The 24,608-nt window shown below is 40.5% G+C and overlaps 1 protein-coding gene across 1 annotated transcript; it reads right to left on the bottom strand.

Annotated features, from left to right (window-relative positions):
* Positions 1-23,733: 23,733 nt before the first annotated feature.
* Positions 23,734-24,557, bottom strand: LOC108057915 (uncharacterized). The gene is made up of 3 exons (XM_017142372.3): positions 24,471-24,557; positions 24,006-24,409; positions 23,734-23,939 (listed from the first exon to the last, which is right to left on the bottom strand). The coding sequence occupies exons 1-3, from the start codon at positions 24,555-24,557 to the stop codon at positions 23,759-23,761; spliced, it is 672 nt and encodes a 223-aa protein (XP_016997861.2). The 3' UTR covers positions 23,734-23,758.
* Positions 24,558-24,608: the final 51 nt, after the last annotated feature.

The following is a 24,608-nucleotide window of genomic DNA, read 5'->3' as shown; positions in this document are numbered from 1 at the left end:
CAATTTTATGGTCATTTTAATTCAAAACACTTTCAAAAATTAAAAACTAAAAAACTAAAAATTACTTCCATTTTCCCATCTATAACATTTTCTCGTCACTTGACTCCTGTTTATCGCATCTTGATATGAATAACTTTTAAAAGTACCTAAGTGATCTGTAATGGATTTAAGCACACCAGACATCCCTCTGTGAAAACGCATTAGATAAAATAAAATTTTACAATGCAACCCCAGCCCATCGCGTGCCTTTTTCTATAACCCGAACCCCGTAGGACCGCTGTCCTATGGAAATCCTCTAACGCCCGATAATTACGTTGAATATTTCCTGCGATAATTGCTTGATTTGCACAATGTGTGTTGATGTTTTCATAATGGATGCTTTCGGGGCATAAATTACAAGTTGCCAAGGGGAAGGACAGCTCTTTCTACGTTCTACGGCTGGCATGTGGTGAACAAATGTTGCATACAACGCAGAGTCGAGTGGCAGATTGATAAGAGTTGTGGAAGGACGACAAAGAGAGAGAGTCTGCAAAGGGGGAGAATTAACACATTTGCGTTCGATCAGGATAATGATGATGCTGGGGTGCTAACCATAACCCTAAGCTGGGATCAGGGTGGTTTTCCCTTCCTCCCCTCACGAATTTTCCACAGGGTGTGCCGAACAGTGGCAGCTGCCGTTGCGCAGTTATGGAAAACCCATTTCCCTCAACGCATGCGTCAATCTAGATTTATGTTCGGATGCACTTTTATAATTTTCCACTCGCCATCGACAATTATGTTTCTTTGTCTCCCGCATTAACTGAAAAATGCAGTTAGCCTACATTTTCAAGTGCATCAAGTACGAAATGCATTGAGCCTGTCAATTGTAGAGCATTTGCAATTATTCTGCCAAAGAAATTTCCCAATAACAGATCGTTATCATAAGCTACCTTATGAGGGTGGACTGTCCTGCAATGTCAGCTGGCCAGTTGCGTTCAATGAGCCAGCTCCATTTCGATTTGTCCAGCGTTTCCTGTACATAAATTGGATCGCCTCTGTCCCATTATGTGTGCCAAAGAGATTAGAGTCTTTATGGCTGGCAATAATTTGAGAAACTGATGGGTCAGGTTGCTACTGCTGTGGGAAAATAACATTTAAAACAAGAAAGGAATCTACCTTCGGCCAGCCGAAGCTTATATACCCTTGCAGATAAAGTAAATACCTATAGTTTAATGCTCACTCGGTGCAGTTCCAGGGATTCCAGATTCAGCGTGCCTATTTAAATTTTTTTTTTAAGTTGTCAAAAATCAAAACGCCTACTTCCTACAAAGTTAGAACGGATTTTCTCATATTTGTTTGAATATTCCTATGGGAGCCTTAAGATATAGTGGTCCGATCCGGCAGGCTCCGACATATGTACTACCTGCAATAGAAAGAAGACTTTCGGAAAAGTTTCATCGCGATAGCTTTAAAACTGAGAGACTAGTTCGCATAGAAACGGACAGACGGACATGGCTAGATAGACTCGGCTATTGGTGCTGATCAAGAATATATATACTTTGTGTGGTCGGAAACGTCTCCTTCACTGCGTTGCAAACATCTGACTGAAATTATAATACCCTCTACAAGGGTATAAAAACCAGAAGTTGTTTCATTTAAATATAATACATGTAAGTAATTGCTACCCATTTAAAAAATTAAAATATTTCTAAACAATTTATACATCCTAATATTTTTGAAAGAGTTTACAAACTGTTGTTAAACTTTATTTGTCTTTGTAATCCTTGACCCGTTAAATCCCAATACTCCAAATAAAATCCGTTTCCCCCTTAGTTGAGTGCGACTAAGTCCATTTAAACAGCAATTAACTCCAGTCAACAAATCAAAGTAAAGCTGACCGAGTGATTTCAATTTTAATTGCCTTAACCCTTCATCATTCGCACCAGAACCCCTGGGTGAGCAGAGCTGGTTGGAAAAAATAGTGCTAAGACCTAAGCTTACTTAATGTGACCACTTTGAGCGGTGTCGACGGCAGCGAGAGTCGCCTACTTAGCGGACATCGGGTGATACTATATATAAATGTATGTGGCGTGGAAAGGGAGTGACAGCGATAGGAGGACTACTCCGTAATCGGCTTAAAGCAATAAATTGTTCATGGCCCGGCTGCAGTTTTCCCCGCCTCTCTCTATAAAAGTTGTACAAAATGGCCAACAAAATGCAGCGTTTTTGTCATTCCTTTCATACTTCCTTTGGTTCTCCTATTTTGGTTTATTTTTTTCACAATTTACCACAATGATTAATCACCCAAAAGGAGGCGTTTTCCCTCTTCCATCCTGTTGGTAATATAATATTTGTCATAGTTCATAATTTAGATATTTTTGTATCCAGAGGGGTTGAACAAAGCAGAGCGAAAAAAAAAGAATAATAAAATGTTGCAGTCTGGTAAAAAACATCAACTGCATATGTTGCACACAGTTCAAGTGCAGTCGAGAGGCTTTTGGGGATGAGAAGTGGGGGGTTCGAGGGTGCCGATGAGGCCGAGGGGTTGAGTTTGTTTGCGCACACTTTGTGTACAGTTGAGGGGTGACCACGATGATATATCCTGGTATATTTGCCCAGTATCACTATATCGATGTATCGAGGTTTTTTGTTTGCCCAGAGGGTTGATTCACTGCGGAACTGTCGCACTCGCAATTGTGAAGGTCAAGTTAGTAGGTGTTTTCCGGAGAATTTGTGGTTGCATTGAACGTGGTTAACCAAAGGGGTTGGGGTGCTACTCATGTAATCAAGGGAGGAAGGCAAACATTGCACAGAAGGATAAGTAGTTCGGAATTAAAAAGGAGTCAGGATTGACTGGGTAAATAAATGCAGACATTTGTGAAAGGTTATCACATGACTGACATTGTTTTCCTAGAGTAAACTTTAAATTAACCTTCAGTTAATATTTTTTTAAGTTCCTGGAGATTTTTGTTTTATTTTTAGTTCACCTTATACAATATTAATATTTACAATATTCATTTTAAAAAATATTAATGTATATCTGAGTTCCAGTATAAAAACAATAATAACCCATTTCCCGAAAGTCATTGAAATGCATTCGGTCACTCCCAATTATAATGCACCTTTGCAAAGGTGATTTTCGCACCTGGAGTTGGGGAATCAGAAAAGTCATCGAAATGCAGGTTTGCCCGATAACAAGACACACACGAAGCCAATTTCAGAGGACAAAGGGGAAATTTGCTTGGCAAGGATAATAGGTGGATAATTTATTAGCCATCGACCAGCATGGAGTATCGAATGGATGCATGTTGAATGTTGGATGACAACTGCAAAGCTGCACCCAGATTGGCCAGATATCGGAACGTATGTGTGGATGCGGGTTGCACAGGAACGAATTCCCATATCCCAGGGAATATTTGATGCCAAACAAACGGACAAAGGACGAGTGTTTAGAGTAAACACAAAGGCGACCATAATACAATCATAATTGCATTTTTACAACAACCCGGGGAGAATGTGCCGGATTTCGAACTCCCAACTTCGGGATATTGACAGTTCACACCAAGGACATGCATTGAGTCTTAAGCACCCAGCACAAAAACACATGAACCGAGGCGAAATTAAATTTTTATCTAATATAAACTCGCAGCAGGCACTCGTGTCCCTTTTCGCTCTCTTGTTCTTGGGTCCCTTTTCATTTTTATTTTTTTTTGCGCACAGCAATATGAGCGATATGGCTGAAGGACATTCCAGGAAACGACATACACATACACACGCTGTCAGTTTTCACACCAGTTCCCGGAGGATGCACAAAGTCCTGGCCAATGTCCTTGGGTGGAACATTAATTTGACTTATCCCCGGGACAACGGGGCAGCAGCAAGGACACGCACTCGGTTGGAAAAGTGCAATTAACGTCAAACAATGGCGACTTTTGTCAGCTCTGGACACACACGCGAACGGCCAAGGATACACAGGCCATTAGCCACGATCCGGGACCCAAGGAACAAGTCCAAGGACCTTGTGCATAATTAGCCGGCACTCCGAATGGGTTGCATGTCCTTCGGGGCCAAGTCAAGGTCCAATTGCACAATGCCTTCTGGACACACAGGGCGCAGCAACCTTGAGTCATAATTGAGGTCCTGCAGGATAATAAGTGCATTTCTCGCAACCACGCGCCGCGCATGCGCAGAATCGAGCCCGAAGGCGAAAACAAGGCGTGCGCTGATAATAAACTCATTTCGCTTATCCCCAAGGTCAGCCGAAGGTCCGCGCAGGTCCCTGAATATTCTTAATGATAGGCCATTATGTTTAAATTGAGCTGTAATGCGTTTTTCTCTCCCAAAGGTTAAGAGCCTGTCGAGTTCTAGGATCCATTAAGAAGTATCTTTCAGATAAACATATTCATTGAGTGACATTCGAAGGACATATGTGTAAGATAATTGAGTCCACCATTCAAAGAGAGTTGTTTTATTATAGTCATAATACCTTTAGGCCACGTGCTATTCAAATCGTTTAAAGTTTCTACGAAAACTCCAGATATTTCCCATTCAGATTATAGAACATTCTAATGGTCATAGTTTTCCTAAAGCAAAAACCTTCACCTTCAAATTATCCAAATGTGAGAGATATTAAAAAACAAAGAGTTTATGGTTTATCTTATTTCTTCATGAAACTATGACAATTTTGGTTCTATTTTATTTTCAACAATTTATATAGAGAGGATTTTTTTCATATCATTAAACAACAAAAATGTAGGACCGCAGAAAAAATATATTGTGAATCCAATCCTTACCCAATGAATTTAAAATTAATAAAAAAGTTTGTGATGTCAAAAACCGGCCATTAAAAATCTTCTCAAAAATCAAACTACTGCCTCGGCGAAGCTTCTTCCTCAAGAACCAAGTCATGGAGTTCTTCTGTCAATTACCATGCCATCAAACCAAGTCGTGAAGTGCATCTTTGCATTGTCCTTGCAAGTCGCCCACGGAAATCACATGGGAGATTGATCTTGAGCCTCGAACTTGAGTCGCGGAGTGCACTTATGTCAATGCCGCATTAAATAACTAAATCAAGCTCAAACATGGACTGTTCCATCCCATGCAGCAAAGATGCCGCAAATGCGGTGGCAGTGGGCAGTGAAGTGGAGCCGTATACCCAATAGGGCGACAAACATCGGAGGCTGCTGCGGCTGCGACCCAAAGTGGATGCCAAATAACCATAATGGTGTTTATCCACAAGTTCATTTCGCTGTTTAAACATGCCTCCGAATTCAGCCCCGACACAATAAACAAGCCAACTGGATGCGAGATGGGAGATGCCATCGACTGCGGCGCCCCAAACATTTCGGAGTGTGTTTTTTATTCCATTTGCGCTGGACCCTCTGGGGCATAGACTTCTGGATCCGATGGATGGATGGGATGGGATGAGTTGGGATGGGGCAGATTGGACCACTCGAAACGAAACGAAACGCGGTAGCCACTCACGAGTATCGGCATCGAAGTGCATTGCGCTGTTATTTTAACGATTATGCTGATGAGCAGCGATGGCCAGCGATGGCGACGCGGGCGATGATCCATCAGAGTTCTGGACATGGAAATGCAATTTGTGTAATTTATGCCGATGCTCGGCGAACGCAACCAGATACTCGGTTTGTGTGTATGTTGCCTCCGATTAGCCAGGCGATCTGGCAGATACAAAATGTTCGGCTATCGGAGATGCAGAGCCAAAGCCACTTGTCTGCCTCGTTCGGACTCCACCTGAATGCGATCCCCGCTTTTGATTTATGATTTCAACAACAGGGAAATTAAAAGCCTTTCGGGTTTAGCGTTTTGGGATGCTGTCTGGAATGCCTGACCTGCAGCAAATGTTGTCATCGGCACTGCGACTGCCATCATCAATTAATAAAATCCCTCTAATTCCTCTTCTTTGGTACTTCGTCCATCCATCCATCCAGAGGGCACATCAATCAGCTTATCATATCACTCCGGCTGAGTAGACAGTTTAAATGTCAATTAGAGGTAGGTCTAGTCTAGCTGCGGATCATTAAATATAAATTATGAGGGTCTTGAACTGGTCCGAAGCTATAAGTCCGGTAAGACGGTAGCTGGCAGCCCAAAGGCTAAGGCAACTTTCGGGAAAATCGCTGGGAGAATCAATCAGAATTATGGTAAGTGGTTGGATGGCTTACCTGCAGTGAAATCTTAACTTTATGCACCATCAAAGTCTTTCCCACAGAGAGGGAAAATATCTCTCGAACCAGAATCATTTCTGTATTATAAAATACAAAAGTCTATAATATTTCAAAACCTATAATATTTTTAAAACAAATGTTTTTTTTATTACTCAATTTATTTCTTTTAATCCTACTTAAGTTTGTACAAAATGTGAAATTAGTGAAACATTACGAATATTTCGTTAGAAAAGTGCAATAAAGTGTGTGAGTTTAATAACCCATCAAAACTTAATTAATAAAATATATAACCACTTAATACAAGATATTTATGATCACTTTTCTTGAAATTTCTTTAATTTAGGAACTTTTAAAATAAATTTTAAAATTTTCTCTTAAAAAAAATCCTGGATAAATTTCTCTAAGTTTATAAAATACTCTATTTTATTTTCCCAATTTTCCAACCATTAAGTACAATAGTCACAACCCTTGGAGAATTTTTTTCTTCTGTGCAGTGACACGTAACTTGCAGTGGCTTCTCCCCCCATCGAGAAGAGCGGAATTTACTATTTGGCAATATTTTTGCTTTATGAGTGCATCAAGGATATATGCGGGCAGAAGCAGGAAGGACGCGTCGCAACCTTCGACTGAGTTGTGTTGACTCGGCGACAAATCGTTGCCAACTCGAGCGACCCGGCCAAAAAGCAAAGCAAATCAGAGCAGTAAAATCTCAACTGCAGCGAGGAGCTGCGAAGAGTGAGCGAGGGCAGGCAATAGCATTTCATTGACGTTAATAAATGACCGGAAGGACATTGTATGGCATGCCATGGCGTGGCAATAAACAAACAAAAGCAGAAAGGAACAGAAAAGAAGGACCGGCCAACGGAGCTCGGAACTCGGACCTGTTCGCCACTGTCCTGTCCAGTTTTCTGGATCCTGGATCCCTGGTCCTGTTGCATTTTTGGCCAGCCGGAAGTTTACTGCAGCGTCTGGCACCCTTTGCTCCTTTCTCTGTTTGCTGTTCACTCCCGGATTGTTCCCTTTTTGTTGCCTTTTGCCGCTGCTAAAATTTCATTTCACTGCGAATTTTTCACAGGACTGCCGGTGGACGAGGGAAAAGCAGCTGCTTCGGATGCTGCTTAGGTGTGGGAACCGAATTCGAAATCGCCTTTTCTTGGCTGGCAAAAATCAATCGCAGTTAGTCGGAAGTACTTGCGCACTTTGCGCTCAACATTTTACGCAATGATTAATTGCCATCCTTGTTAGTGCGAGGATACTATAAGAAGGAAATGGGTTTTTTTTGTAACTCGGAACCGGCAAGGGATCTAAGGAAGATGTGAAGTTCAGTGTGGGAAAATTTTAAAGCTGTTTAAATGTAGAATTTATTTTCCATAAAGGGAATTTAAAAATTTTTATTTTTAAGTCTTAGTCTGCTAAAAATACCTTTATATGCTGGTGGCTTGTTGAAAAAACCAGATTTAATACCGATATATTTAGATACTTAAAAAATATATGAAACTCGTTCGATTTATATTAAAAGTGTTATTTAACAGCCTGTAATATATTTGAATAAGTTTATTTAAACTGAAAAAATTATTATAAAACGTATAATACTTATGAACTAGGGCAGTGCGTTTATTTTTAAATATTATACTACTTTCTACTTATACCCCCGATGCTAAATATTATCACTATTCCAAGAGCATAGCTAACCCAATAACTTATTGCCAATCATCCTGTAAGACAATTTGTAACTCGTTGCGCAAATTGTTGCCACAACCTACGCCACGCCAATCAAGTTTCAATCGAGCTCTCTGCCGAGGAAGCTCTATAAATTCCGGCTGGCCAATGTCATCAGGAAGGGGGCGGCCAAGAAGGATGAGGGCCAGACCAGCAGCAGCAGCACATCCTGTTAATGGCAACAAACTACGTAATAATAATTGTCAATTGCCAACACGTACGATGATTACACATGTTCCAAAACGGCCAGCTGCAGACTTCGGGCTTTGAACGCTGCTCCTGGCCGTTGGCTGCTGCTGCTGCTGTAGAAGCCATTTAACGTAATATGGGTAATATGTGAGACAGGCCCCTAAGTAGCCTTAAGGCCAGGATAACACAGGGCATTACAGGCGACACATACACCGATGGAGAGGAGTTTCCCGGTTGCAGTGCCCGGTAATCCCCAATTAAATTTTATTCTAAAGCAATTTGCCAAAATAGTTTTCCTTTCGGCAGGAAGATAAGCAAACAGCTCGCCGCTCCCCATTCAATATTTTCTTTGGGTTATTGTAAAAAAAATTGTCATGGGCGCGCTACCCGTAAATAGCCTCGTAAACATGAGGATTAGCCTTTGTGTTCCTCCGACAGGGAGTCCTGGCCAAAAGTGTCACTCACTCGAAAGACAAATATTGCCTTTGGGCCAAAAGGAAGCGGATATGTCGCAAGAATTTCCAATGGCCAGGACAACAATGCATATACACACATCCTTCGCCCCGAATCCTTATCCCTATGTGTCGCTCACAATTGTATGCATGACATTGATGGTCCTTCGATGCGAAATCCAATTGCACAGCTGCCTCTCGCCCAAGTAAATATGAAACAAATGCACAATTTCTGACTTTAGAATTCCCTGGAGACATGGCTGCTGAAAAATTGTCATGAAATTGGCCAACAATGAGCAACGAATGCCCTGTCATCTGGCCAATCCAATTGTATTTCTGCGGCATTCGATATCGGGGTTTGATTTTCATCACAGGTAGTCAATGGGTGATTCCCATCCGGTAGCATTGTGTCACGGCTCTAATAAGCGCATCTAATGTTTTGCGGAAGACTTATGTGGTATAAGGATGACACAGGAAGTTGGCCGAGACGAATTCCGAGAAACCGTTCCCTTAGGAACAATCTAAGAATTTGTTTTCTTCATATAAAGAATTTCAAATGGTTCCGGTTTTGATTTATAGACTATTAAAAATGCCTTTGTTGCATTATAGTGATTTCCTTTTACTTTAAGGTTTTTAAATATTTAGTTTTTTAAATACATTTTCTCGATGATTTAGTTTTTAAAGGCAAGACAATAATTACGGTCACTGTTAAAAAAATCCTTATCACTAACAACAAATATAGTCAACCAAACAACCTCAAATTTGATGATGGGCTGTTTATGATTTGAGAATTCATTAAAACCAGATTACAACTAACCACAATCTTTAGACCTTCACCAAGACCCTCTAATCGCGCACATTTAACAGCAATCATCTCGAGAAGATCCCAATTGACAGCCACTCATCAGAATGAGCAAAATTGTAACAATGAAAGAAAAAATCACTGCAATTATGTGGAACGATTTTCCGAAGTGAAACAATTGAGTGGGGAGCAGAGCAGCAAAGAACCAGTTTGAGAGTCATATTTTGCTTTAATTAATACATTTCTTGGAGGGGGAAGACAAGGCCAAGATCAAAAAAGGGACAATGTACCACGATGATGATGATGATGATGATGGCTAGGCGACAGGTAAGCGTAAGATTCCCGAGCCCGCTACCTTTAAGGATAAGACACGCCTTGAAATCCAAAGTTGATGTCCGTTATTAAAGAAGGTAAAGAGAAAACAGGTTTCCATGCAGGTCCAGAGCACACGCAAGCGATTACGGAAATTATGGGGTCAGAGTCAGGACAATGCGTGAAGGCATTTCCTCCCGATCCCGATCCTTATCAACTGGGTTTCTGACGTGTGCAGGTGCATTCCACCGAATGGGAAAGTGTTTTCCCTCCGCTCCCGCCTAGCTGCTGTAATTAAAATTGCCAAAATAGTGCACGATTCCAACTCGGTGGCAAGCTGGAAAATATTTCAACCAAGCAAGCTGATCAGCCGATAGCCAGGCCAACAGCTACTGGCCGATGGCCAAGCTAAGTGCACTTAGAAAAATGTTTGTTGTAGATTTATCATCATTTAAACCTAAGAGAATGTTCAAAAATTATTTTACTCAATGATTTTTTTTATATTTTTAAAAGTTGAATTAGCTATTTAATTCCACTCTCTTATAGTCCTCAAATGCATCCATATTTCAACACCGAGCTTAACAATGTCTTCTTAATTTTATATTACTTAAAAAACAAGTTCCAATATAATCTAATAGATTTACTTTAAAACGTAAAATAAAAGCTCTTTACTAACAACTATTTGTTAAACATATTTTTAAGAAGCAATGAATTTGTATATTTTTTTTAGCACTTTACCCGTAATAAAAGGTTTCTTTATTTACTTTAGAATAACTTGCTGTGGGCTTTTTATACCCAAATTAAATGGGAATACTCAATTCTTGGAGTACGGGTATCGAACTGGCTGAGATGTGGCACACATATTTCAACCTCCACTCGCAAGTGTTTCTTTTGGTCCCAGGGCAGCATACCCAATCCGAATACGAATCCGAGTCCAAATCCAAGACAGCGACCATTCCTCTGATAACGGCATGAATAATGTGTCGGTGCACTGCTGCATTTGTCTCTGCCAACAGCAGCTCGGTTTGGACTCGGTTTCAACTGGGTTTGGATGCTGGCCAAGACACATGCGGGTCATTGGCTCACAGACCTACGACGGGCTTTGTTTTGGGTTGCCTTGCTTTTAATTAAAAGAAACTTTGGCTTAGATAAGGCCGCGTAGATAGGCCCCCAAATGAAGCAGAGTGCCCGATTGACATTATCGCCGTTCTTTTTTTTGGGTTGGGGAATATTTAATAAACGTTATCATTGAAATACGAGGAAGGGGTACGATCTGAGAAGTTCAATTTTCACCGGCAGGAGACCTTATTAATGTGATTCTTGATAGTCCGAACAGGTTGTCCTATCAACCGCTAAACATGAGCTTTCCAAATTAAGTTTATGTAGCAGTGGTTGGCTGGAAGATCGAATGGTATTGAAAATGGGAGTGAAAACATGTGCAGTTATAATTTTTAGGCTATTTAGAGCTTGAGATAGAAAGTCAGAGGAGTGGAGTATATGTATGTGGGAGATTGGTTAGTAAGCTGTTGATACAATACATACTTATCTAAAATGTTCTAAAAGTTCTTAGAAGTACCGATTGGTAAATAGACATTATCAGGTATTAGGAAAACTTATATATTATTATATATTTATAATAATTTAAATTTTACAATAGTTACTTGATCTGTCTAGCATTTAAAGCTACATTTTTCCGAAACAGTGGTACCATGTTCTTAAATTTATTTCAGGTATACAAAACCCCGCACTAACGATTAACAATCATCTTCGGAAACCGATTGCCTTATTGAATTACTTTTAAAGGCCTGCTAATTACAACTTTCTATTCAGACAACACCCACAACTTAAAGAAAAAATACCCCTAAGACCATTGCAAAAAAATAAAACCGAATAGAGTTTCACCTGCTGAGCCGACCGAGTGCAATTAAACTAATTGAGTGCCTGAATCTGAAATTCAAATCACAAGAAACGCATCTTTCGGCAATCATTTTTGATGGATGATGATCCCCGACGAACGGCTGCAATGTCAAAGGATTTCCACAACGAGAGGCAGACTAATGCCCACAAACATATATCAAAAAAACAAATATCGGCCCGTTCGGGCTGTCTGGGCCCCAGAACAGAACAGAAGAGAATAAAAGAAGAAAAGGGCCCAGACAAAGGCAGGAACAAACGAGGAAATCCAGGTGCATTTACAAATTTGACGCCGCTGGCTTTCAGCTAAAACCAAAAACGGCCGAGTGCGAAGAACAGAACGGAGTGAAAAGAAGATGCACAATGCCAGATAAATGCCACGATGTGAGCGATGATGATGTTGGTCGGTCGACCACGTTGCTGCGGTTCCATAATGCAGAATGCACCTTGCCAGCCAGAACGAGAACCAAAAACCAGGCCCAGAACCCAGAACCCATAGCTGAAAAACCAGTCCAGCACCGAGCCCGGCTAATGATTTCAAATGCTAATCGAGGCAGACGGGGCACGCGTTTTATACCTGCCTCATCGCCGAAAAGGTTCAAGATACCGAACATCGAATCCCGAATACCGATACTGTTGCCGGTCGATTCCACCGAAAGGATGCAGGTGGAAACTGATTTTTGAGCCAGCACATTGAAAAAGGGTCTTTTGTTTATTTTAGGCGTGTGTGGCTGCGAATTAAGGGCGCCGCTAGCCTTGACCATATATCGACTTCTTACCCCTATAAGAAGTGGTTTGAATTGCGATGGTAAGAGATAAGATGAGACTCCGGCGTAGAAGAACTGACCTCATATGAACTTTGCTTAAATTCCGCAGCTGACTCGCTAAATTTTAAAATCATTTTATGGACTTTGATAATTTTTTAAATTAATAAAATACCTTTAGTCTTGAAAAATAACACATTTTAAGAAAAATTATAAAAATTAAAATTCTAAAAATAAATTAAAACATTAAAATTTAGTCATTTTAATTTTATATTTCTTTAAGACAGGTTTGTTATTTTATATTTTAAATTATTTCTTTATATTTTTTAAATATTTCCCTAGAATTTAAAATCTCTTTACAACTTTGGCACTTACTCATAGACAGTCCTCAATTGGCCTTCTGGCCACTTTGATCACTAATTGTCTGACACTCGGCGCTTTTGGAGAAGTTCTCCTTTCTCTTTTCAATTGCAGCTTTCTTTGGCCATTTCGAATGTCGTTTGTGTGAATTTATGCATAAAATATGAATATGTCTGGGCGAAAAGTTTATTGAAAACGTGTCTTCGGCGCCCATAGCCTATAGCTCCCATCCAGTCGGCTTTTCACTTCGACTGCTCTGCCCGTCGAGTCCTGCATGCGTTATAAATCACGCAAAAGTTTCCCAGCAAAGCGAACTTTACGCAGCACTAGCAGAAGTTTTATGTCATCAAGTTTGGCAATCCACGCCCACCCACACTCCTAAAAAATGCGGTGGCGAAAGAAGGAAAAATACTTTTAACTTTAATTTTTTACTTCTCGCTGGCAGCGAAGCGATCATAGTTCAATGAGCAAATTGCACGTTGATTTGTTAGACTTGAATGCTGGCGACGACCACCTCCTGCACTCCGATATTTGCCTGCTTCTTCGGTTTGCCTCAGAAAGTTCCATTTTCGGAGATCTGGTCCTCCTTTGTGCCCTGTGATTAATGAGCTAAAACCACCGAAAAAAAAGAACGAATAAAAATTTACCTTGAGCCAGAGCATAAAACGCAGCTCAGAAACTTTGAACTTTTCGCTTTTGCCCCGTGAGTTTTTGCTCGCCGGCCAAAAGTTATTAAAATCAACGAAGCAGGGCCCTTAGGTCCTTGGACGTATAATTAAGTCCTCCTCGCAAGAAGTTCAATACCAAATCAAAGTTAATCGGCCTCGTCTGCGTTTGAGTCGAAAGAAAAAGGTTGATGGCTTGCGTGACAAATGTCATTTGACTTTGAATTCCTTCAAATGCCACCAAATCGAGTCTAAACTTTGGATTTGGGTGCCCTAATGGGGCAGGGTATAATTTTCCAGCACGCATCCACGGATATACATATATAATCGCCGGTGAGAAGTACACAGGCCACTGACAATTGTTGGTAATTATGGGTTGTGCACAAACAAGACGAAATAAACCAAATCAAATACCATTTCATGGCATTTAAATGTAATTGGAGTTGGATTCGCCTCCCGAGAACAGTGATTAGCTGCTCGACTGGGTGAAAAAATTGCAGGCCATTTAGATTGGCATGCAGAACAGTTAGGATTGGGCAGTCGTGTTGTCTTAGATCCATCATAACTAAGGGGAGTTGTTAGCCCAGTCCGTAACTCAAGGTTAAGTAGTTCTGCGAAAAGGTCGAAATTATGCAGACTAATTGTTTGCGGAGGAATTTCTTCGAAGATTTAGCCAAAGAGTTTTTTAAACCTAATAACATAATTAAATAATAGAAAAAATATTCAACATAAAGAATATGTTGTTGATTTATTTTCTATTTGTTTTACATTATTTAAAAGTAAGTTAATTATTTTATAAGTAATATTTTAATTATATATATAATTTTTATAATATTTTTACAATGCTATAAATAAACAAAGTAATGCAAGTTAAGACTAAAAAGTTAAGTTAAGCCTAGAAATGTTATCCAATAAACTAATGCCCATATGAGTCATTCTATTTACCACCCAATAAAAAATTTAGTATTCCCAAGAATAAAAGCCAACAGCCTTTATTACAACCTCTGTTGTAAGCTGTATCTTAAACTTCCTTAGAAGTCAGATGTTTTTTGTTGGTAAGCTCCCGATTGGATTTCAATTTAACGACTTTTTCCCCAGCATTAACTGATCTTTACAGCTACAACAAATCAAGTATTAGAAATGGAAACTTTGAATGAAATCCAAGCTGCGTCACAAATATTTGGACAGCCGATAGAAAAGAGATCTTTGATTTTGTCATAGCTCTTATCTATATGGGGCTGTCATCCGCTCGAAAGCCGGAAACTATAGAGTGCACATTTCAGGCAAACGAATAATTTAGGCGATTTTACGAGCATAAACTCGTAACATTCCGAGACAGAGTGGTGCCCTTTCGGCCGCCTGCTTAGCATTTAAATGGTTGCAGTGCTGCCATTTTGTCCTTTTTCCGGACAGATCTGTCCTTTTTTTAACGGCTTTATCCGGAAAAAATTTCAAACATCCCCTATCCGGAAATCTGTCCTTTTTTCAAAAATAAGGTTTTGAGTGTTATTTTTGCTAGTCGAAAGTGTATAAACCTGTTTTTATATGCTAAAATGCCTTTTTAACCATCATTTTTTCAGTTCGGCACTTAAAAAAAATTCTTTTTACAAATTATCAAAGAGACGTAAAGCAGTCGATGGATTTTCTTTATAGTACGATTTTTTCTGTAGCAAAAAAATTAGGAAAACACTTTTAAAATTTCTTAATTTTTACTCTCTGCTTTTTTGTCAGAAAAAAATTCAGATTTGAACGACTCTTTTTCGGGTTTGACGCAGATATTAATTTTTTTGTATTACGAATATAATTACTTGATATGCATTAATTATTTTAACAATTTTAGATTATTACGTATACGCACAAAAATTTACCATGGTAAAATGATCAAACAAAGATGGTTGTGAGTCGGGCGCAGTAGATCATAACATAATTGAATTTTATTTAAAATCCATTTATATTAAGTAAATATATAACCCATTGGTAAAAACAAAAAAATGTAGGAACATTTACTTTTGTCCTTTTTTTTGTCCTTTTTAAAAATTTTTTGTCCTTTTTTTCCCTGTTTTTTGTGGCTTATCTGTCCTGTTTTTCAAGCTAAGTGATGGCAGCACTGAATGGTTGCCACATTTCCGCCCTCGAGGGAAGCAAACAATCGAGACGAGTGCGATCCAAAGAGTGCCAAAGAGTTGAACTTATTAACATTTAATTCGAAATCAAAGTAGTACTGACTTGGCCCCGGGCCAAGCTCATTACGGATGCGTGTGCATTCGGATCCTCTGACCGGTGAGTAGATTCTTTGTCGGCCGTCGGCGGAAGGTGACAAAAGTGTTGCCTTGCATTTGGCAGGTGACCAGGTAGTAGTTGGCTCCCCAAAGACACTCCTTCATTAGCATTTCCAATGGGTTCGGTTCGCTTCTTTCTTTCCTGCAGCTAATGAAATTTAAACAGCTCTGAGCCGGGCTGAGCCCAAGTCTTTCACCCCATCCCCACCCAAGAGGGGTTCAATAGGTCGTCAGAATGTCTAAGGTTGGGTTTTTCGGCTGGTCTTCTTCTGGTTTTTTTCGGGCTTCCCGCTGACAGAATTCGTCTTTTATGGGTCTTATGCAAATGCCGCACGGCTGCCAACAAAGGAATTATTTAATTTACGCTACGCAGCCAACTTCTCAGTCACTTTGCTTGATTCGCATTATAATTTACACGCATGTTAGGCGCTCGTCTTTCTTTTCATTTGTGGTTTTTACATAAACGACAACATAAATATCATTCTTTGGCCCATTGGGGGAGCTCTTTTGTTTGTTCTCAACAAAGGGGGAAATTTGTTATTTAGCCGCGAAGAAGAGAAGTTGTGAAAAATTGTTATTGATTTGGTAAGCTTTTTGTCTGAGCCCGATCTTTACGACCGTTTCGGCTGATGGTCTTAGGAACTTGCCTTAAAGTAGCTTCAGAAACTAACACCTCAACCGAAAGATTAAATTCTTTGAAATGATCGCGAGAATTTTTCATTTTCCATTTCCCCAAAATTTTATTTCGTTTTGAATGCTCAGCTGTCGGACTTCTCACCAAACAAAAGTTGGCTTAAATGAAGTTGGAGGGGCCCCGTCCCCCCAAAGGACCTCCGGCTATCATCAGCTGCCGCTGCCTGATGATGTCGTCCTGTGACACATCAAAATAATCCTCGACAGCTTAATTATGTACGCTCCTCTCTATCCCTGTGTGAGTGTGCCAAACAATAACCCACGAGCAAACACATCCTTTCTCTCATTATACCCACGTATACGAATATGAATTTCACCATTTTTTTGTGTCTGAGTCTGAACCCAACGGAATGACAGGATTTATGCGCAAAATGCCACCCGCAAGTGCCCGGAACAGCCATTCAGCAACCAAAAAAAAAGAGAATCCCTTTCAAAGGCGGGGGCTGAGTGCTGGATATTATGAATTTTCACAACGCTCGGCTGAGTGGCTTAAACGTCCTGGTAATTATTTGCCGCCGGCCCCCACACATTGGTACCCCAGACCCCGAACCCCAGAACCCAAACAGAAAAAAATGCTTTAAATGACAACAATTTTCACTGGCGCGGCCGCAACTTTTAATGAGAAAAATTACCGCGTGAAGAATGAGCCGAGCAGCACATACCAGACCCCAGACTCAGACCTAAAAAAATGTAAATAATTCTTATCATTTTGGACTGTCAAATATCACACCCCAGCGATGCCGCAAAAGAGACCGCAGGGCGAAGGAACTAACACCTAGCCGCGCATCCTCTTATCTGCTGGAAACAAATTGTCAGGATCACGACTAGCAGCATCCTTATCGCAGGCCTCGCTTATAAATAAATATATATACATTGTACGCTGTATATTCAAGCCGGCGACATCTGCATACGCTCCTCTTTTGTTGCGTAGGTGTTTGGACAAATGTTTGCCAAAGATTAACGCCGCCGGGCGGAAGTTTTCCTTTTTCTTCTTCTCGGAGAACTGGTGTTACATTCTAAACGCTCTTCCAGCTAATCCCAAGTGTGATAATTTTCACTGTGTGACATTGGCATTGAGGTGGGGTTTGGTCGGGGAGATAAGTTTCCAGTAACATATGTCGGTAATGATTACGCTGAAGCTGATGGATGTCGCGATGACGGGAAACCCAACCTCCGAGACGGGCTATGATAATGAGCTGGAGAAGTTGCTAATGTCGCTTGGTGTGAGTTACCTCACATTATGCGGCTAGATAGTCAAAGTTTTAGTGCGGGAGTCAGATTCCTTAAGGAGCTGGATGAGGCATGCTTTGAATCGGCTATGAGTTTGGTACGCTTTGGTATCAATGACAAACTACATTAATGTCTCAAATCATTCCTCATTAGCTCATTATTTCGACTAAGGGGAATAATTTGTGGCGTTTTAGAAGAAAATAATACAATAAAAGATAAGAAAAGGTATTTCTAAAAAAATTATTAAAAAATTATTATCATCATTTGTCAAAATATTTGTTAAACACTACTGATAAAAAGTAAAATTCCTGGCTAAAAAATTCTCTAAAATTGAATGTAATTATGCACTTTATTGATTTTTTTTCGAATTCAAAATTTATTTAAACGGAAATAGGGAATAAATTAAAAGGTCTCTAAAACTTGTTCCTTTGTATACCCTTCACCAGCCAAAAGAAATGTATTAGGATCTATTTCCCAGACCCAAATGGTAAAAAGACGTTAATAATCGACAAAGGTGCATAGACTCCTGATCCAATTCGTTACGCAACCCTGGGAAGAGGGCTCGTAAGGCGGACTGATGGCGGCGTTATCACCTTTTAGGGACAATCAACCCAGGAGGTCCTGCCGCAGGACTCTCGCTCTCCTTCGTGGGCTCGTTAAAATTTCATTCGTCTGCCCTTTCATTAGCGGAGCTGTGATAATTTTACCCAGAACCAAACCGGAGAGACTCCAAAAGAGGAATCGAAGAATGGGCTAGAGTCGGCGAATGGAACTGATCTCATCTGATCTGGTTTAAATATTACGGTGGCTGTCGGCAGTTCAAAGGATCCGAGGTACATCGGGCGAGAGAGAGGCGCTGCCCTACAACACATTTTGATTAAGCATGAAGTCGTGTCTCGGCCGTGGGTCTTTTGGTCTCTGGGTCTTCGGGTCTTCCCGGCAACTCTCTCAATGTCTATTCCCTTTGTTTTTTCCGCATTAAAATTCTTAATTTATTTCAGCCAGCATCGATGCCGCGATGATGAGATGAGCATCGGCTGAACTTGAGCAAACAGAACTCAAGTGCAGGCCGCGCATTAGGCACAGTCATTCTCATTCTCACCGCCCTGCCCTTCAATCCATCGAAAACCATTCCCCGAATCATGCTCACACTGTCTATTTGTGAATCTCCTCGGACACTCAACAAAATATCTGTTAAGTTAGAAGGAAATTAAACTAATAACGCCAGTATACTTGAGAACTTTAAACAAGAAGAGCGGCCTTAAACTTTACATTATTTTTATAAACAAATATATGCACCACTATATTTTGAAATCTTTTATTTAAATTGAAGAAAAAAGAATTACAAATTAAAGCCAGTACTTTACGTTTCCAAAGTATACTTAATGTTGTACACATTTTAATATAATACAAATAATACATCCTTTTTCTATTAATTGTTTATATGGTTTAAAATAAGTTTAAGTATAGCCAATTTTTTAACCGTTCAAAAATTTAAGCTATAAATATAATATCACCAATTTCAAAGATAAAAGGATGTAGAATATTTTGCCAGTGTAAACAGCTCCAGATTCTAGGAGATGGGTGTGAAGTGCGGCACATTTAACGTTCAAAGGTGTGTGTGGGCCCGATGCGTGAAGTGGGCGTGGCGGCGCCCTCTTCGCAACTGCAGCACTTGATTGTGCAATAAAAGTGGATGAGCAAGGGCATTGCAAATTGCTCGACTCCCCGCCCTTGAATTTTCCCGGCCACAGCTGTGGGCCATTCGCCACGCTTTTCCATTTCGATTATTTATTTATGTTCGTGTCGCGATGCGGTTTTTGGATTTTTTGGGAAGGTGCCAAGTCATCGACGATCGCTCAATTTGCTAAGCATCTGACGCCATATGGCGCCAAGGCAGAGTTCCGCTCTTAATAAGACAATAACAGATTTCTTGTAAATTATGCGAACAAGGGTGGCACAGCGTTTGAAAAATGAGTTGTTAAGGTGGCAGCACGGGTGTTGCACACGGGTTTCCAAGGAAGTCTTTCGATTTAATTAAAAGGCACCACCCCAAAAAGGAAGTCTAAAATAATATCAAAGGAAAACACAAACTGAATGCATAGCCATGAAAAGCTGCACGAAGAAAGGCCCAGACATATGTTTGCCCAAGGTGTGCACAAGGAAAAACTAACTATTTAACTTTTTGAAAATAATACAAGAAAAATAGGGTGTGTCCTAGAAATTTTAAAAAATTTTAAATATAATTTTTTGATGGTTGATTTTACAAAGTTACAAATAGTACAAGTCAAAAAAGAATGAAAGAATCGAATAAAAATATATTGGAATATTAAAAAAAAAATAAATATTATAACATTCAAACATCCAAATATTTATTTATTAAAGAAACATACTTGTTCAAAAATCTTGTAATATATTCTATGCTCAGGTAGTACAATTTACATATTTAAGTTGACCTCTTGCTGAACTTATTTCCTTTCAAACTGCCATTTTCCCGCTGTGCATGAAAGTGCACACATGATGGAAGAGATGCGAGGCAACTGAATGCCAATGACAAATTTATGTATAAACTTTAGCGCTAAAGTGCCACTAACTAACCTCTTCACACACACCCGCCCCTAGATAAAAGGTGAGTGCAATGGCACGGCGCTTTATGAAGGAATCCAAAGGATCTATGAATAGATGCACCTGAGTCTCGGATGTGGACGAGGATGAGTGAGTGAGTGAGTGAGTGAGTGGTAGAGGGGCTCGAGCACTCACAATGAGCTCTCCCCCGTTGATTGCTATCAAAAGAGCGGCCTTCCGAAAGATAGAGGCCGGAAGAAAGGGTCTCCAAATGGGGATCCAAAGGGGCCTTGTCCCGTGAGTGGGTGCAAAGCTTCTGACAATGTCAATGTGCTGCGGCTGCTGCGCAGCTTTTAATGATTTATTTGAGAAAATTTACACGTGAGCGCCGGAGAAAAGCTGAGGATGTGGGATGGGTTCCGCGGAAAAACAAACACTGGCACAGACACACCGGCAAACAGAAGATGAATGGAAATGGAACCCGCATGGAACTGGAGCATGGGTGGCGAACAAGAGGGGGGCTTCAAACATATGGTTGGGGGCATCCTGGTGAATTAAGTTGCCAGACCATGAAATGCTTTGGCACGTACGTAGCGCCAATTCCGCGAAGCTTTTTCGCATAAACAAAAGACAGGGGCGCTGGTTGGGGGGTTTTGGGGGTCAGGTGGGGCCCTTTCAGTTCGGCCCCTCTTCGCTATCTTCTCTCCTTCATCGCACTTTTGCCCCAGCCCTCGTTCGCTTTTTGTATGTTATTTCTGTTACAATTCGCGGGTTTTTTCATATTCCTTTAACGATTTATCATGCGAAAATTGTCTGGGGCCAAAGCCACGCTCACTTTGCATATGCCAAGCCACAGCTATGCACAGTGGAGCAAAACAAATAATTTTAGTGCATATTTCCCAAATTATTGAAAGTGGGTTTTTATCGAAATTAAAGGAGTAAGATTACAGTAATCCAATGTACGCTACATAATAATTTTAATAAAATATAATATACTTTTTTTCCATTCAATGAAGTCTAATTCAATTTAACAACGTGAAAGGACAAAAAAATATTTGTTTCTGTTCGATTAATCTTTGTACTTTTCAATTTGGTTGTGAGTAGTCAAACTTCAAACTTCAACTAGACTTTAAATTTAATATAAAAATGCAGAAATAATGGATAACTTTTATTAAATAAAAATATCTTTTGTCACTAAATTCCCCAAAACCCCTTTAACTCTAAACAATTTCACTGCCCCAAAATTCAATTTAAAGCACCCACTACTTTCCTCATTATTTTCACAATATGGCTTGTTCCATTGTGCAAACGTTTACTATTATTGTTTTACCACCTGCGGGTGTTTTTTCTCTCCCACAGTCCCGCTCCCCCTTGGCACTACGTAAATTTAGTCACGTTGTTTAAATAATAAACTGCAGTTCACACACACGCCCTCGCAAAAACACACTCATCCCCAGACGGCATTATGCAAAGCAAAGAAGAAGTATACATCTATCTGGGAGTCGAAATCAGAGACAATGGCCAGAGTTATGATGACAGTGTGCATACGTCATGGTGGCGGTGGGGGTGAACGAGTGGCCAAAGGGCTCCGTCCCACGGTTTGATTTGGTTTATAGCGCCCCAAACCAACTGAAACTGATTCCACATAGATACAACTCAATCAGTGGAACTCTGAATGGGAGGAAGCAGGTGAAGCAGCGAGAACACCAAAAAGAAATAAGCACAATTAATTATTGTTTATCGCTAAACAAATATCTGGGCGTTTTAATTAGCATGAAATATACGAAAATCTCCGATAGGATCTATGTAATTTTATGGGGCCCCTCAGGGGGACCGTTAAAATCGAGTAGCGATATAGATCAAGTGGAAATGCCATCAAAAGTAATTTCGAATTGAGAGATAAAGCCCCGTAAAAACCCGTTGATGGGAAATTAATGGGTGGAAGTGGGTTAGTTAGTGGTGCTGGCGGTCGGGGTCACCAGTGTCCTCCCCATTTGTGGCCACCCTGACATAGCTGGCATTTGCAGTCGGTGAATTTGCATACGCAACTCCTCCAGGTACTGACACAACAATTTGTTACATTGTTTTTACCAACTTAGTTGTGGACCAAGAATTATTACGCAGCATAAATTCCAGACTGTAACCCACTTTTCAGCCCGGAGGCAGCCAAAGGGTTACCAAAAATAGCAATCCCAGCCATATAAAGCAACCGAGCATCCTCCTTCTCCTCCATCCTCTCACATAAGGCCATAAAATAGTTGTCGTTGGCTGGTTGGCTGGCTCTCTGGCATTGGATAAGCATCTGGCCCCCATCTCTTATAGAAGCTGGCCTCTGATTACTTCGTTAAGTTGCATGTTCCTACAAATTGTTTCCAAAGAAAGGCAATGAAAATGAAAATTATTGCCCTTCCCCTGCCTACAAGAGACCGAAAAAAAATAAGAATGGGGATCTGTGGACCATGAAGGGGTTAAAGGTAATCACAACACAACATGAAAATTGTGAAAGGTGCATCTCGCCTCTAGTTTATGTTTTGGATCTCCGTGATCCCGATCTATGTAACTCTGGACCCAGACGACTCTGCTGACTCCTGTCAAAATATATTCCAGCTCTTATCGCAGCTTTGTCATCACAGACAAGTGCCTCTGTCTGGGAACTGGGAAACTGGGGCTTCATTAGAGAAAGTCCCCCTGTCCCTCCACTTTTGGATACTAATTTTTAGTAGCTTTGTTTTCTGTTGTATATTTTGTCAAAGCTAATTAGTACGTAAGGGCATTAACTATGCAGCCCGCCAGTGATGAATATATGACTGAGCCCGAAAACCCCGGGACGAGTGTGAAATGCATATTTTCGTCTTTTCTTTTTGGGTTTCCTCAAGTCATTATGACATCGGCATTAGCATAATACGCGTATTATGCGTATTAATTACAGCGCAGACATTTGCATTTAAACGCCTATTTGTCCCAGGTACCACGGATCCCAGATCCCAGATCCCAAGACGGTGGTGGGTCTCTTGGCCCAAAACATTCCCCGGTAGCCAAAGCTCGGGCTGTAATTATTGAATTAGAAGACAATAGGCCCTAAAGAGGTAGATACCAAGTTGGGAGATGCGTACGCTTCGATAGCCGGTGAGGAGAAAAGACCACCCGAGCGTGGAGAGATATCCAAAGATGATGATGAGGCCAGGACAGGAGAACAAAAAGAGTTATTATGTGGATATTTGCATAAATTTCACGCCCTTGCCGATGAAATCAACCGGAGAGGAAGTGCCAAGGGGCGCGACTGTTCTTGCAGTCTAGAAGGCAAACTACGGAAACCGGCAATCATCTAATAAACCTATAAAATATGGTGGGGAGATATGTCTCAAAAGGTGGTATAAACAAAAAAAGTATTAAATTAATATAAAGATATTTTAAAAAAAATATTACCACCAATTTTTCAAAAAAACCCAAATAAATAAATACTGGAAAATATTTTATATTTCTCACACGTATAAAAAACAAATAATAAAAGTTAATGTTGTAATATTGGTTTATCAAAATACCAAATAAATAAGTACACATATTCATCCTTAAATCTAGAAAATATTTTGTAGTTAACTTTAAAATATATATATCACATTTGATTTGCTGAAGCTCGATTCTATTCAACCCAACATGCTGAGGAACTCGCTGCCCAGATGATGGACATCACTGAAGTGCTCCAGCAGGGACTTGGGACACCTTGGATACACCTGATCGCAATCGCTACCAGCTGCTCCCAGTCGCTCAGCCTGCAGGTAATCGTTGTCCGAGTGCTCCGACAGGGGATCCACCGAGCTGGATGGCCTAAAAAGGGAAGAGGAGAGAGAAGAGGGGGTTAACATAAAACCGATCCCACGATCATAAACTCACGTGAGCAGGATATGAAGCAATTCGCCCAGCAAACCATTTCGATCGTCAAAGGGAGCAGCGGCACTTTCGCAGATGCTCTTCAGGACGCAGACTCTGCCGTTGAGCTTCATGCGAATGGCCAGGGCAGTGAAAGCCTCGTAGACGGACCAGCGATAACTGCCCAGGGCCTGGAGATCCTCGCTGAGGATATCAGGATCCAGACCCAGTTTTTGTCCAGACATCTGCATGACCCTATCGAAAATGGTGGCATTGTCCAACAGCCTTCTACCAGAGATTTCATGCACATCCTTGGTCCTCAACTGTTTGGCGGAATAGGGCAGATAATACTGTGCCTTGAGAACATAACCTGTGATCACAGATTCCACTTTCAGATCCTCAGCAGGTATACCAAAGCCAGCGATCATCTGAGAAAAATTTTATAAATTATAAATTATTAAAATTTAAGTGATATTAAAGCTAACTTACCTGTAATCGAGTAGGATTGGCTCTAGGATAAATCAAGGGCAGCCATCGCGCCTTTCGCACTAAGATATCACTTTCAGTATGATCCATTTGACTGCCAAAAACTTGTACAGAACTTATAGCGAAAATTAATAATATTTC

The sequence above is a fragment of the Drosophila takahashii genome, chromosome 3L (assembly GCF_030179915.1).
Source record: "Drosophila takahashii strain IR98-3 E-12201 chromosome 3L, DtakHiC1v2, whole genome shotgun sequence".
Lineage (NCBI taxonomy): Eukaryota > Metazoa > Arthropoda > Insecta > Diptera > Drosophilidae > Drosophila > Drosophila takahashii.
The sequence above is the reverse complement of the archived record's forward strand: the minus strand, read 5'-3'. Positions and strand labels throughout refer to the sequence as shown.

Bases quoted from the DNA above. Each gene is read 5' to 3' on its own strand.
- LOC108057915 (XM_017142372.3), bottom strand. From the start codon at position 24,557: ATGGATCATACTGAAAGTGATATCTTAGTGCGAAAGGCGCGATGGCTG. The intron at 24,410-24,470 runs GTAAGTTAGCTT...AATTTTTCTCAG, and splicing joins CCAATCCTACTCGATTACAG to ATGATCGCTGGCTTTGGTAT. The intron at 23,940-24,005 runs GTGAGTTTATGA...TTCCCTTTTTAG, and splicing joins TTGCTTCATATCCTGCTCAC to GCCATCCAGCTCGGTGGATC.